We start from the raw sequence: 15,506 nt of genomic DNA, 5'->3' as shown, positions 1-15,506 counted from the left end.
ACACGACTGAGTGACTGAAATGAACTGACCTGAAAACCTTTGACTGTGTATTTCACAACAAACTGTGGAGAATTCTTAAAGAGATGGGAGTACCAGACCTTACCTGCCTCCTGAGAAACCTGTATGCAGGTCAAAAAGCAACAGTTAGAACCAAACATGAAACAACAGACTAGTTCAAAATTGTGAAAGGAGTACGTCAAGGCTGTATTTGTTGCCCTACTTATTTAACTTATATGCAGAGTACATCATGTGAAATGCCGAGCTGGATGAAGCACAGCTGGAATGAAGATTGCCAAGAGAAATATCAATAACCTCAGATATGCAGATGACACCACTCTTACGGCAGAAAGTGAAGAGGAACTAAAGAGTCTCTTGATGAAAGTGAAAGAGGAGAGTGAAAAGCTGGCTTAAAACTCAACATTCAAAAACCCAAGATCATTGCATTCGATCCCATAGCTTCATGGCAAATAGATGGGGAAAGAATGGAAACAGTGACAGGCTTTATTTTCTTGGGCTCCAAAATCACTGCAGATGGTGACTGCAGCCATGAAATTAAAAGACACTTGCTCCTTGGAAGAAAAGTTTTGACCAACCTAGACGGTATATTAAAAATTAGAGAAAACATTTTGCCAACAATGATCTATATAGTCAAAGCTATGGTCTTCCCAGCAGTCATGTATGGATGTAAGAGTTGGACCATAAAGAAGGCTGAACATCGAAGAATTGATGCTTTTGAACTGTGGTGTTGGAGTAGACTCTTGAGAGTCCCTTGGACTGCAAGGAGATCCAACCAGTCAATCCTAAAGGAAATCAGTCCTAACTATTCATTGGAAGGACTGATGCTGAACTGAAGCTCCAATACTTTGGCCATCTGATGTGACTGATTCATTAGAAAAGACCCCAATGCTGGGAAAGATTGAAAGCAGGAAGTAAAGGGGACGACAGAGGGCAAGAAGGTTGGATGGCATCACTGACTCCATGGACATGAGTCTGAGCAAGCTCTGGGAGATGGTGAAGGACAGGGAAGACTAGTGTGCTGCAGTCTGTGGGGTCACAAAGAGTCAGACAAGACTGAGCAACTGAACAGCAACCTTTATCCACAGAAATGAAAATATGTGCATACAAAGATTTGTTCCCTAATGTTCACAGCAACTTTATACACAATGGCCAAAACTGGAAGCAATTCAAATGTCTTATCAACTGGACAATGGATAAATAAACTGTATACTTATGATAGACTGCTACTCTAAAATAAAAGGACAAAGTACTAATAAATACAATAACGTGGACAAATCTCAAAAGCCTTATGCTAAATTAAAGAAGCCAGATACAAAAGACTATAGACTATATGATTTCAATTACATGAGGTTCTGAAAAATCAAAATATAGTGGTAAAAAGTAGATTAATGCTTGCAGGTTAAATGCATGACCAAAGAAACCTGACTGCAAAGAGATATAAGGGAACTGTGAGGGATCATGACTGTGGTACTGGTTATATTACTACATACATTTCCTAAGATTTATTCAGTTATGCATTTAAAATTAGTCAATTTTTTATTTTGTATAATTTATATGCTAATAAACAACAAAAAAAGTAGGAGATCTAAAATGGGATAAAAAATAAATTTTTGTATAGTTACACCTAATACCTTGAAACATAAAATAACTTGATTTGTAAATACCAAAGAATCAAATAAATTAAGGGACACAAAATTAGGAGAACTTTACATTTTAATACAGTATCATGATTATCAGTGATAAAAGGTGTTTTCTTCATGGTAAAAAGTAATTATGATATTTGATAAAACTGGTATGATTAATTCATTATGCAACATCACAGCTTGCATATTGTTTGTATTCATAATCTCAAATTTACAGAATGTTTTCAAATGTAAGGAGTTAAGAAAAACTAATCAAAAAAACAGCTTTTCTGTGACTTTACAAAGGAAAATTTTCCAATAATGGGATATTAAAAAATTCGTCCTTGAGAATCAAGACATACTTTCTAAATCCAAGTTCCTTTAAGTCTTTTCTTTTTTCACATTATTGATAGAAAGGTAAGATGTTAGATTAAGGCCAAACATTAAAAATTGTTTTAATTTTCACTTACTTGGATATAGAATATCAGCAATCTCAAAGTCATTCACCCGACAGATGGGCAGAAATGAGTCCCTTGAAGATAAAGTGGAGCAAGCATATTGAAAAGTATCTTTTGAATTACACTCTAAGTCAAAGAGGATAAACATCCTTTTATCAAAAAGATTTCTGGATATATTTCTCAGTGTCAAAGGACTGAGTCAGAAGTCTACTACAATACATAATCATATACCACTGAAATCTACTTTTTCTGTATATTACACAAGTATTCATGTAATACCAAGGTATAGTTATAGATTCTAATAAACAACACACAATCTTGGGGGTACCAGGACTCTCTAAGATGCAAAACTCTAACAATTTTAGACTCACAATTTTAGACTCACTTAATACATCAACTGAAAGAACTGAAGTGGAGGCAGTTAGCTGTATTTGTTAGAGAAGTACAATTTTGAATATTCATGAAAGGGAGTGGAGTGAAAAATGGTAGAAATTCCTTTCCCAAGAAAATCGTGTCTTTAAGCCAAATATAATGTAAATACAAATGTGGACTAAGAAAATAATGACTCTTTACTTACAAATGAATAAACAAATTGCTGACTGGTAAGAAGCCTTCCATTATGTGTGGATACATGACTTCAGAGTTCACTGGCATCTAAACATAATAAATCACAAAATCCAAATTACAAACTGATTAGACAAAACGAGAAAAATTTTCAACCTCAAGAAAGTTTAATCATTGATTAAAATCAAAATATATTAACTTACTATTATTAAACAAACAATGTAGATCCTGGCACGAAACTAGACGTGTCATTAATATTAATAATGCTCAGTTCATAAGTGAGTGCTCAATAAAGACTTTTTAAATGAATGAAAAAATAAAGGGGCAATGATTAGCATTTGCTAAATATCAGGTACTCTGCTAAATTATATAAATATATTCCTAATATATATTCCTCCTTAATTTTTATAACAAAAGTAGGACAGAGTACTAACCTTATTTTATAGACAAACTAAGCCTTAACAAGATTTCATAGCAAATAAATGACAAACCCTTTGATTTTCAAACAATATATACTGAGACTCTACAGATACTGCATTTGTACATCTTCAGTTGATGCCCTGATGATTTAACAATAACATCAAAAAAAGATTAAGAAAAATAATTTTCCTACTAGAAATACCTAATTTGCTATAAGTTCAACTACTTTATTTCAACTGTTTCCAATCTCTTATTCTAATTTGGAAGTCCTTCCTGAGAAGAGAACAGTATCTGTGAAGACTTTTCTATTGCTTATTGCAGTCTCTGAAGACAAGCCTGAAAATCTGTTAGTAACTGCAGAGAATCAATAACTTGTGTCATTTAGGTCTTCAGTAAGAGTTTTCATCTCAGTAAAGCTATCAATATAAATCATTACTACACCTAAGATTCCTTTGTAAATGACATTAACTTTAAATAAGCCTTTGATTTTGCTAAAAATCAAGTCAAGAACTTCCTATCCTGAAAACGGACATCAATGTGAGCAGAAGAAATGCAGCAAAAGAACATAATTTTGCTTCATCCTAAACCCACCATGTAAAAATGCTCCAGTCGAATTCCATATACGATCTGTAAAGCTCTCATGTAGATCATATGCAAGACTTCAGGCTATAACAGAAAAATAACTTTTAATACTCTGTTGTACCACTGTCACCATTACTGTCCAATATTGTAGTTAATGGATAAAAAGAAGAGTGACAACATTACTCCGTTTCCCTTGAAATATTTTTTTTGCCACTTTATTTTTTAATTGAAGGATAACTGCTTTATATAATTTTGCTGTTTTCTGTCAAACATCAACAAAAATCAGCCACAGGTACACCCGTGCGCCCTCCCTCCTCAGCCTCCCTCCCAACCCCACCCCTCTAGATTGTTACGGAGCTCCTGTCTGAGTTCCCTGGGTCAGACAGCAAATTCCCACTGGCGATCTGTTTTATACATGGTATTTTAAGTTTCCATGTTACTCTCTCCATACATCTCATCCTTAATTTCTCCATATTTTAAAACACCTTATATACTCATCAGTTTGCTCCTACGTGCTAAGTCATAGATACTGGTCAATAAGATCAGTTGTTTAGGCTTATACACAGAATGATAACAAGAATATTCAAACATAATCCAAGCAACCTATCCACATAAAGGGAATGGAAGAATAGGTTAGTCTTTCAAAACATGTCATCAAACATATGACAAAAATAATGAGGGCATTTTTTTTTTTTTAAATAAGAACATGGGAAACCCTGTTTGATGCCTCAGATGTTAAGATGCCTTAGCTGTTAAAGGGACTATTATGATCCAGGAGGTATACATTTAATAGGATAGTATGGGATTTTTAACTTTTATCTTCTAAATCAGCAGTTTCCAAACCCTGGCCTATAGAACCTTTTCTCATCCATATGAGAAACAAGTTTGTTTATTCTGAGATTATTCCCTCCATTTTAAAGAATTAAAGAGTCATCAAGATCAAAAAGTTTAAGTTCTACATCATTAAACCAGGTTTTATTACGTTATCACTTCAAGATGAACACAGGAAAATGGAAGGAGACTTTGGGATTTTCTGTAACATATGACTAGTTCATTTCTGCATTTAACAACTAAAGACATAAAAAACACTATGTGTCAAAACAAGTCAATTCCCTGTTGGGGCATAATGCAAGAAAATTAATCTGTAAGCTTCCCAAGAAGATTGTTTCTAAGCACTTTTTGTGATTGGAAACCACCTGGAGTAAGTTCCTTCAAGCTTTACCAATAAATGATACCCTCAGACCACTACTCCAATAATAAAGTTTAATGTACTGTAATGCATTTATGGTTCAGAAGCTTTTTTTGGAAAAAAACAACTGTCTTAAAGACTTGAATTCCTAATAGGAATGCAGAAGTTGCCCCACATAAAAGCAGTGTTATTTTAAAATAACTCTAGTTGAGAGATTTTCTCTGGATTAAAATTACTAGCCTATATCAAATAGTGATATACATGCCCTTCCCCACACATTACAGACCTAGTGTAGCCTGTATATTAACCACACGCAAAAAGAACCACATTTTACCTTGGGATTTGGAGAAAGATCATTCTTAGAGAGGTTTTTACCATCAGCTCCTGTTAAGATTTTGTTTCGAATATGAACCACAATTTCAGCTGCATTATATCTAGGAAAAGACAAAGTTTCCATCTTGGGAGTCTCCTGTTGGTTTGAAGGAATTAAAAACAAAGATCAGAAACATAGCACAACCAGCAGTTCTCACTACCTGGAAGCTGACAAATACAAGCACAAAATTAACAAGCTAAGGTTGAACTATATTTATGGTAGTGCTATTATCAAATCATCAAACATCCTAGTAAGATAATATTAAAAACAAATATATACATACACACACACATACATATTCTAAAACAGCTTTTATTCTAAAGCAACACAGTCATTTTCTAATTTAACTAATACTGTTTTCTTTTTCATGGGAAAGAGGACTTAGGTTGAACAGACAGATGAGAAACTACGTTTTTTGGTTTGTTTTTTTTTAAAGTTTCGGAGGCCGAGTTCAATAAGATCCCGAAGACTAATCCTCAAAGTAAAATATATAGGTAACACTATCGGCAGAATCTATACACAAACAACAGCAACTTAGGGTAAATAAATAATAAGCTGTACTGTACTCTGACTTGACATTCTATTTAATGACACACAGTGAGATGATTAATAAGGTTTAAGATGTAAGCAGGATGAGAGAGAAAAAACAGAGTAAGGATAGAATAGCTGTGAGTAAAAGTCATCAGTCATGTCATCATCATTCTTTGCGACACCATGGATTGTAGCCCACCAGGCTCCACTGACCATGGAATTTTCCAGGCAAGAATACTGGAGTGGGTTGCCATTCCCTTCTCCAGGGGATCTTCCTGACCCAGGGATCGAACACAGGTCACCTGCACTGCAGGTAGATTCTTTACCATCTGAGCCTCCAGGGAAGCCCATGAATAGCTGTAACTGGCAGGAATTCCAATCACCAGATGAGAACTTGAAAAATAAAATAACAAAAAACCCACTCCTTACAATGTCCTTCAATAGTGAAATATTCGCATCTGTGTCCTCTGAGAGCAGTTGTTCTCACAATTTTGGAGACACTTTTGGTTGTCTGCACTAGATTGAGGATGCTACTGGAACCTAGTGGGTAGTAGGCCCAGCATGCTGCAAAACACCCTGAAAGGTGATTGACAAATAACTTCCCAGTTCTGCTTAAACATTAGAAACATCACAGAATTCACTGTCTCAAGGCAACTTTTTGTCCACCTTAGTATGAATCTAATAATAAGATAACACTTTCTCATACTATACAGAAATCTGTTTGTTATAACTCATTCTGGTCCTATTTCTTGTCACTGCAACTAAATAGAATTTATTAATCCTTGGTCACATGACTCCACTTTCAAAAATGTGAAGAAAGCTATCATATCTCTCTGCTTAGTCCTCTCTGATCTAAAGAAAGTATAGTTTAAGAACAGCCACTCCATTTATGACTTTTAGAAACTATCATTCTGCTCACTTTCCTCTACAACTATTTCATCAGTGTCTTCTTAAAATGTAACGCTCAAACTGAACATAATACTCCAGATATGGTCTGATTACAGTGGAATATCAATGCAGTCGGCAATAGTCACTGCTCATCTAATGCTACTATAACACTTACTGATAAATATGTGTGTGTGTGTGTGTGTGTGTGTCTGTGTATGCGCGTTTGACTCAAAGTCCCAGAACTTTTTCAACGTAGCCCACTTCTCCATAACTTCTTACATGACTTTGTAGTTCACTAGCCAGGAGTTCTCCATGCTCTTTTTACATAACTGATTATTTGAACCTTAAGGATTTGTATTTCCTATGACTGAATTTCCCATTATTCCTATTTCATACTATTGAATTTCATAATTTGCATTTCCTATTACTGAATTTCATAATTCCAGACTTTCCTTCTATAGTCAGAATCTTTTTGTATCCAGATTCTGACACCTCACATGTTATACGTCCCTTTTAACATAAATATGCATTCTATATGTTCATCTAAGTCATAGATTTGAAAATCATTGCCCAAAGAAAGACTGCAGAAAAAGTCAACTTTCCAAAACAAACTATTAATATAGCTGGATCAGAGATTATTCCAATAGAGAAAGAGGTGCAAAATACAATATCTTCATAATTATTATCACACATCTCTCCCTTCTAAAGTCGTGCACTTTGCTATCAGGTTAATCTGCATAGAACAACAAATGCATCAGGTAACATCTTTACAAAAATAATTACTTGCCCTACCCATCACATCAAATTCAAATGTTTCTGCTTGGCTTTTAAAAACTTCCACAATTTAATAACCTAATCTATTTTCTGTTACAAGTTAGTCTCCTCCAGGACGTTTCCCAAACTTCCAATGTTTCCTTTTGAAACCACCTCTCCTATCTAACTTCTGTTTTTGTTTGATAGTACAATTTCAGTTCCAATTTGCCACGAGTGTGTGGAGAGAGGGAGGGAGAACGGGACAGGGAGGAGAAGGAGAGAAAAAGACAAGCGGTGGAGAGGCCTTCCAATCCAGTTTGAGCTCTCTGGTGAGATAAAGTATATAAAAGACCTAATATGTAAAGTAGCAGGCCATTTACTGCTAATCACCTCTAGGTGTCTCATTATTTGCAACACCACAATCCAGCGCACAGCAGGTTCATTTTTCTAAAATAAACTAGATCGTGGAAATCAAAAGCCCAGGGAGCCGATGCTAAACAAAGAGAGAAGAGTCCCAACCTCAAAAGATTAAAAGTTTCCTGAACTTATTCAGGGAAATGATCGTGCCATGCACGCAAAGCGCTATATACACACCGCCCTCTTCCTCTGACTTTTGGATTAAGCATGATATTTCTAATATCACACCGCAGGTTGACGAGCTGCGGTCCAGTGGGTCGCAAAGAACAAGACCTGGAGACTGAACAGCAACAACAACATGATATTTTAGCCTTTCGATTTTTGGTTTTGACTTTGGTTAAGCGATGTTTGAGTAACGGAGATTCATGACAGCATCTGGAACCCCATTATCTTCGAAATAAACCGATTAAAAATATAGAAATACAACCTTCAACAGACAAGCTGGACCTCAAGTTTCTTCTCGCGTAATCTTTGCTGTACCAAATGACAGACATTCGTTTCGTAGGAAACGAGTTCAGATTGTTTAGGGGGCTAAAATCTAACAAAAACGACCGATGAGCTCACCCGCACCACCCAAAGGCGGGCTTCTGCAGCCTTCTCCCCAGCGACGCGTGTAACGAAAACACTGTCAGGCCCGTGGCTCCAGAGCGAGAGAGCACACACTGTCTCCCGGACTCCGTCCACGCGTGTCTCTCTGCTCTCACCTACCGCAGCAGCCGCCCTCAGGACGGCGGCGAGTCCGTGGAGCAGCCACAGGCGAAGTCAAAAGTCAGCAAACACCGACCGTTGTCAATTTTCAAACCCGCCGCCTCCTACTGGAAGTCCCTCCCCGTTCCGCCCCGCCCACTTCCTGCGCTCCGTTCGCGCCGGGTACCGGCTGGGCTCAGTATGCTTAGAGCGGTTGGCGCTGGAGGTGCGAGAGAGAACGCTGGGCTCTAGGCGGAACTATTTTTCGCGGAGTTGACGTCCAGTCGGAATCGGATTCTGCAGGAAGTGGGAGAGCCGGGGTTTGGGCAAGTAGTCCGGCACGGCCGCGGAACTCCCGAGGTTCATAAACGTGTTTTGCTTCAGAGGTGAAGAGCGAAAGTGAATAGAGGGTTTCTGGAGACTTAAGCTAAGCTCATCGTAACAAGGAAAGGAGGACGTGGGGCTGTCAGTGGGGCAAGGTAAGTCATAGAGTCTCAGACTGCTAATAATGCTGATGCTTTTTGAGCATAGCCCCCGGGTTCTGTGTTGGATGCTTACAGGTGTTATCTTTTTCAGTTCAGTTCAGTCGCTCAGTCGTGTCTGACTCTTTGCGACCGCATGGAATGCAGCATGCCAGACTTCCCTGTCCATCACTAACTCCCCGAGCTTGCTCAAACTCATGTCCATTGAGTCGGTGATGCCATCCAACCATCCCATCCTCTGTCGTCCCCTTCTCCCGCCTTCAATCTTTCTTAGCATCAAGGTCTTTTCCAGCGAGTCAGTTCTTCGCCTCAGGTGGCCAAAGTATTGGAGTTTCAGCTTCAGCATCAGTCCTTCTAATGAATTTTCAGGACTGATTTCCTTTAGGATTGACTAGTTGGATCTCCTTGTAGTCCAAGGGACTTCCAAGAGTCTTCTCCAACACCACGGCGCCCAGCTTTCTTTCTAGTCCAACTCTCACATCCATACATGACTACTGGAAAAACCTTACCTTTGATTAGACAGACCTTTGTCAGAAAAGTAATGTCTCTGCTTTTTAATATGCTGTCTAGGTTGGTCATAGCTTTTCTTCCAAGGAGCAAGTGTCTTTTAATTTCATGGCTGCAGTCACCATCTCCAGTGATTTTGGAGCCCCCAAAAGTAAAGTCTCTCACTGTTTCCATTGTTTCCCCATCTATTTGCCATAAAATGATGGGGCTGGATGCCATGATCTTAGTTTTTTGAATGTTGAGTTTTAAGCCAGCTTTTCACTCTCTCCTCTTTCACTTTCATCAAGAGGCTCTTTAGTTCTACCCTTTCTGCCATAAGGGTGGTGTCATCTGCATATCTGAGATTGATGATATTTCTCCTGGCAATCTTGATTACCGCTTGTGCTTCATCCAGCTCTGCATTTCTCATGATGTACTCTGCATATAAGTTAAATAAACAAGGTGACAATGTACAGCCTTAGCATATTCCTTTCTCAATTTGGAACCAAACTGTTCCATGTCCCGTTCTAACTGTTGCTTCCTGAGTTGCATACAGATTTCTCAGGAGGCAGGTCAGGTGGTCTGGTATTCCCATCTCTTAAAGAATTTTCCACAGTTTGTTGTGATCCACAATATCTTTTTTACGATTCATTAAAAAGGGAAAAGGGGCTAATAGATACCATCATCAACTTAGGGATTAAATTCAGGGAAATTATGCCACTGACTTAAAGCTATGTGCAGAAGTTCGTGCATGCACGCTAAGTCACTTCAGTTGTGTCCAACTCTTTGTGACCCTATGGACTGTAGCCCACCAGGATCCTTTGTCCTTGGGATTTTCCAGGCAAGAATACTGGAGTGGGTTGCTATTTCCTACTCCCATGTAGGGTAGAATCCTGGTCTTTTCTTCTGCCTCCCTTCTTTCATGCTGCCACAAGAGCCAGGCATTGCCGGTGCCTTCCAACACTGAACTGTCCTCTGAACACACATGTCCCTGAATGAGTTGGATTCTTTAGTTGATGCCTGAATGAGGGGCAGGCACCTCATACCTAGTCACAAATCAGGGCCTTGCAGCAGAAGATGGGACGATAGGACGGCCTGGTTGTTGGGGAGAGTGGGGGGCAGCCATTGAGTTTTATTATGTGTTGGGACCTTGGAAAATGTAATAGAACTTGCAGGGTTCAGTATTAGTGAGGGTGATGTACTGGTCGGGAAGTCTGGGCTGAATCAAGTGAAAAACAATGCTGAAAAGATTGTGTTGACAGTAGACACAAATTCTGGTACTTTGTTGTATGGGGGAGTGGAGGCTCTACCTATTAATATAGAAATTTATGCTGATTTGAAGTAAAAGTATGTTTCATATTCAGTAGTTTAGGGCTTTCTTTTCCCCTTTCTATGTCCATTTACTGATATAATTCTCAAAGTCAGAATCTAATAAAACTCAGAAGTTAGTTAGGAAATAGATTTTTTAAAAACATTGAGAGTCTGAAAAAAAGAGACCTTTCCCATTGGCACTTACCAAATCAAGCTGATTATTTGTGAATTCATGTAATTCCAATAGGCCATATCTTCTTAGAAACAGAAAAGGAATGTAGATAGCATAATGGCTGAGAGCTTAGCTCTTGAGAAGCTGACTTTAAATCCCTTATCATAGTGCTTACCATCTATGTGGACTCAGGCAGCTTGATTAACCTAACTAAACTGGTTTCTGCATCTTTAAAATAGAGATAATATCTGATTTATAGGGTGTCATGAGATTAGATAGATTTATTCTTGTGAAGTATTTCACAGAATAAGTATTAATATTGCCAGTTATTTTGACTATTATTATTTATACACTGTCCTAGTAAAATATCCTGCAAATGTTAAGTGTTCAACCATTGTTAAGAGTCCAGACAAGAAAAGGTGACCTATTTGTAAACTAAAAATAGAATGAACCATATGGAGAGAGAAAAATGAGGTGATAGAAAAGCAGAATGACTGTATTTATAGGATAATAATTGTGTATTTGGAGGATAATTTTACTGTAGATATGGCAAATTGATAGTTTATTAAAGTTAAGAAAAAACTAACAGGTATTTATTCAGGTTGTCTTGATTATAAGGGTAGATCTGATTTTTCAAGATTTAGTTGTCTGTTACTGGTCATCGTGGAGTAGAAGGCAGAACATCAGAAATACAGAAATCCCAACCTAGACTTTCTTGAGTTTTGTCATCATTCATAAAGACGTTAACTACAGCAAAAAAATCAGATTCCACTCCTCTTTATGGCTGTAACATCTGTTTCCCCTGCACCTCTATACCCTCACGTGGTCCATACCTGCTCTTATATTTCATTTTCCCTCTCAGCCCTCCTGCCATTACCTCCCTTCCCAGCCTAGACCACAGATTTATCAATATCCAGATGCCCCGTGTTTCCTTGCCTCAGACCCCAGTGCCTGTCAAAACCTTAATCCCGAGTCTGTCCCATAAATCTCCAGCTGAGCACTTTGGAGGAAATAACACAAAGTGACATACAACAGATTCTGGGTCTGCAGCTTCAGCTTACCCCAATTCTTGACATTCCTTTATCATTTGTCAGTTCCCGGTCTTATAACTCGGTGATAACTACCTCCTCCTTCCTCAGCTTCAACTTCTTCTTTGTTACAAGGTGACTAGTCTAAAAGGTATTTTTCAAGCACTTAACACACATTCCCATGTGCCTGCAATTTTAATGCCAGTTCCTTTTTTAATTTGTGTTCTTTTTCTATTGTAGGTTGCACTTTAGATCCCAGATGACAGACCTGTAAAGGCCGAGCAGACCTTTGACTGACAAGATGGGGTGCTCAGTGAGACCATCACAGCCTGCAACTAGGACTTTATCTTGAACTCAGATAGTGTTCCTGTGGTAGCTAGAGCTTTTGGTTAAATTTTTTTAAATCTCTTTTTAAGTGCCAAGATTTCCAAATTGTTTCTGCTTTTTTTTTTTTAAAAAAAAAAAGGGTTAGTGAGGATGAAAAGTTGATTCACTTGGTCTAGTGTGGTAGGAATAGGTGAAATACCAAAATTGGTATTATGCCAAGGGCTTATGCCCTCCTTGCCATCAAAGACCCACTCATTTGAGGATGGAGATTTCCTCGGGGCCACAGACATTTCCAACAACCTTGTACCTAGTTAATTGAGAAAATCCAAGCCCTCATGTGATGTATCACAGCTTCCTGTCCACCCCACATTTATCTGCCTCTCTCTTATTGGTCTTGGAAAATGAATAGCACCCACTCTACCCGTGCTATTGACCAGTGCCTCTCTCTAGACCGTCTCTTACCTTTCACACCATTGGTCAGACCCTTCTTGAAACCTGAATCCCTTTACTTCTCTCCTGTTCTACTTATCTCATGCTTCTTAGGGGTGCTTTCTCTGCCTGTCCTTTAAATAGTATAAGTTTAAACCTTGATTTTTTTTCTCCTCTTTTTTTTTTTTTTGATGACTATTCCCTTTCAAAGTACCATCCATGCTCATTGTTTTAAGCTATTTGCTTAAGGATCCTAAAACTGCTGCTATACCTGACTTCTTCCTTGAGACTCAGACTTTTATTTGCCTACTACATAGATCCATTTGGGAGGGCTCATGAGCCATTCAGATTCTAATTTATCCCTTCCTTTTATTTCAGCTACCAATCTATCTCACTGTTGCCTCCAGCCTTAACAACCCTCACCTACATCCCCCAATTTGTCTTTTCAGTAGCAGCCAAAATGATCAGTCTTAAATGTAAATCTGACCATTTTACTGGTCTGTTTAAATGTCTACAACCCTCCCCCGCCCCCTGCCACCTCCACCATCACCTACAAGATAAAGTCTACCTCCATAGCCTATGTCCTAGGACCTCCATAATCTCACCACTGTTTATGTTTCCACTATCATCTTCCATCACACCCACTTTCCCTTCATGATGCTGTTTTATACTTAGAGAACTTTTCATATTCTTATTGACACTGTCTGAATGTCTTGATTTTCTTTGCCTAACTCCTACTTTCTTTACTTATTTTTCAGATATCTTCTAGAAAGCCTTTCCCTAATCCACACACTGAGCTAGTTGACTTTCCTTCTGACTTTCTGAGTGTTGATTGATTTATCCAGAAAATACTTAGCCTCTTATTTTATGCCAGACATTGAGCTAGATATGGAAGTATAATAATGAACAAGTAAATGTAAAAATCAATCTAATAATTGACCTGACAAAGCTTATATTCTCATAGGGAAGGGAAACATAAATTTTAAAAAAAAATGTAGTTCAGTCTTAATGGTTCCATGCTTGTGAATAGATAGGAATTAGCCAGATTAAATGCTGGAGGGCAAGATAGAGACAAATGTAAAGGCCCAGACGGGAGAGGAGAGCACAGTCCAGGAACAGAGATTCTAGATGCAGGGCTGGGGAAGCAAATAGGCTTAGATCATGAAGAGTATTGCTGATCATATTAAGGCATTTGACCTTCTTCCTAAAGATTATAGTAAAGTTGAAAGGTTTCAACATGATTAGGTTTGTATTTTAGGTGATGACTCTGACTACTGTGAGAAAATGGAATTGAGGAGTGGCAAGACTAATGGAAGGAAAACCAGTTAGGCCATCATTGTAGTAATCCAAGGAAAAGAAGATGACAGCCTGTACTAGGGCATTGCCAGTGTGGATGGAACTATAAATCCTGGAGGGATTCAGGAAGTAGAACTGGCAAGATTTGACAACTGGATTGGAAGGACAGAGGTGAGAGAAATCAAGGGTAGAGTTCCATAAACAAGTTTTAGTGAAGACCCTATTTGCTGTCACATGTTCACAGCCTGAAAGTCCTTAGACATTGCAGATGCTTGATAAATATCTGCTGAGTGAGAGTTTTCTGGCTTGAGCCTAGATCAATGGAATGCCATTTTCTGATTTAGGAAATGTAGAGGTGAACTCACTGGGGGAGGTGACTGATACTGAGTTTTGGATGTGTCTAACTCAAGATGCCTGTGGGAGATACACGTGAAAATGACAGATACGATGCAATTGGGAGAAATCTCAGACATATTCTTTGTATACTTTAAAAAAAAAGGTTTATGTTTTATTGAAATGATCTGTTTTGTGTCTGTCTCCACTACTACACAGGACTGATTTTTTTTTTTTTTTTTTTAAGCTTATTCTTCAATTGGAGGAAGATTGCTTTACAGTGTTGTGTTTCTACTATCCAACAACTTGAATCAGCCGTAATTACATACATATCACCTCCCTGGGCCTCCCTCCACCCCACTCCACCGCCACCCCCATCCTGCCCCTTCAGGTGGTCTCAGAGCACCTGGCTGGGCTACAAGGGCTGGTTCTAAATGACTTGATTCCCTAGCACCTTACACCGTGTCTGGCACAAACAGGGCACCTGGTCGTTGTTGAACTGAACTACTCCTTTTTAAACATGGTACATCTAACAGGAGAAATTAATAGTAGTAGTCTCTGAGGAGGGAGACTGGGGCTCAGAGTGAAAAGATTTTATTGTATATATTTTGGTTCTTCATGCCTTTTCCCTCATTTGCTTATATTTCCTATGAAAAATAAAAATGATGAGAAAGAAATGCTCAATTTGTATGAACTTTAAACTGAAAACAGTACTCTACCTATGATCTGATACAGAGTAGAATATTAATGCTATATGAAGTCATACTGTTCATAGCATTTTTTGACCACATCACATTATCAACTTATTTACAAATTTGATGATTGTATCATTGTTGCTATTGTTCAGTTCACTTAGATAATAATATTTATGTCTTTAAGAAAGTGAAATTATCAGCACATACTTTATATTAAGGACATCAGAAAATCTTTGAAACTATGTATTGTGAGGTATAGTTAAAACTTACTAAGCCAAAGGAGTTTGGTACTTTTATATCTGCCTAACAATTCATATGAGAGAAAACAGTGGGCCTCTTTGACCTGTCAGCTAACATTTATTGTTTGCTAACATTACAAGTAGTGTCCAACATGCAAAACCTTTTCGTTACAAGTGTTGGAATGTTCCTTTTACATCTTCAGTTC

At 38.1% G+C, this 15,506-nt stretch overlaps 1 protein-coding gene and 1 long non-coding RNA gene across 4 annotated transcripts in view; one reads left to right on the top strand and one right to left on the bottom strand.

Annotated features, from left to right (window-relative positions):
• The window catches only part of NUF2 (NUF2 component of NDC80 kinetochore complex), a 38,465-nt gene extending 29,817 nt beyond the window's left edge, over positions 1–8,648 (bottom strand). Inside the window, exons 1-5 of one of the 3 annotated variants that reach the window (XM_020887554.2) lie at positions 8,520–8,648; positions 5,188–5,322; positions 3,674–3,748; positions 2,676–2,752; positions 2,111–2,172 (exon numbers count right to left, since the gene is read on the bottom strand). In XM_020887554.2, the coding sequence (XP_020743213.1) occupies positions 2,111–2,172; positions 2,676–2,752; positions 3,674–3,748; positions 5,188–5,310 (337 nt within the window). In that variant the 5' untranslated portion in view covers positions 5,311–5,322; positions 8,520–8,648. The other 2 variants (XM_020887553.2, XM_020887555.2) reach the window with 2 other exon arrangements.
• Positions 8,649–8,701: 53 nt separating this feature from the next.
• Positions 8,702–15,043, top strand: LOC110133530 (uncharacterized). The gene is made up of 3 exons (XR_002312790.2): positions 8,702–8,981; positions 12,222–14,204; positions 14,614–15,043. It is a non-coding gene; the product is annotated as an uncharacterized lncRNA (long non-coding RNA).
• The last annotated feature ends 463 nt before the right edge of the window (positions 15,044–15,506 follow it).

This window comes from Odocoileus virginianus, chromosome 5 (genome assembly GCF_023699985.2).
Source record: "Odocoileus virginianus isolate 20LAN1187 ecotype Illinois chromosome 5, Ovbor_1.2, whole genome shotgun sequence".
In the NCBI taxonomy this organism is placed as follows: domain Eukaryota; kingdom Metazoa; phylum Chordata; class Mammalia; order Artiodactyla; family Cervidae; genus Odocoileus; species Odocoileus virginianus.
This window is presented reverse-complemented; position numbering and strand designations above follow the sequence as displayed.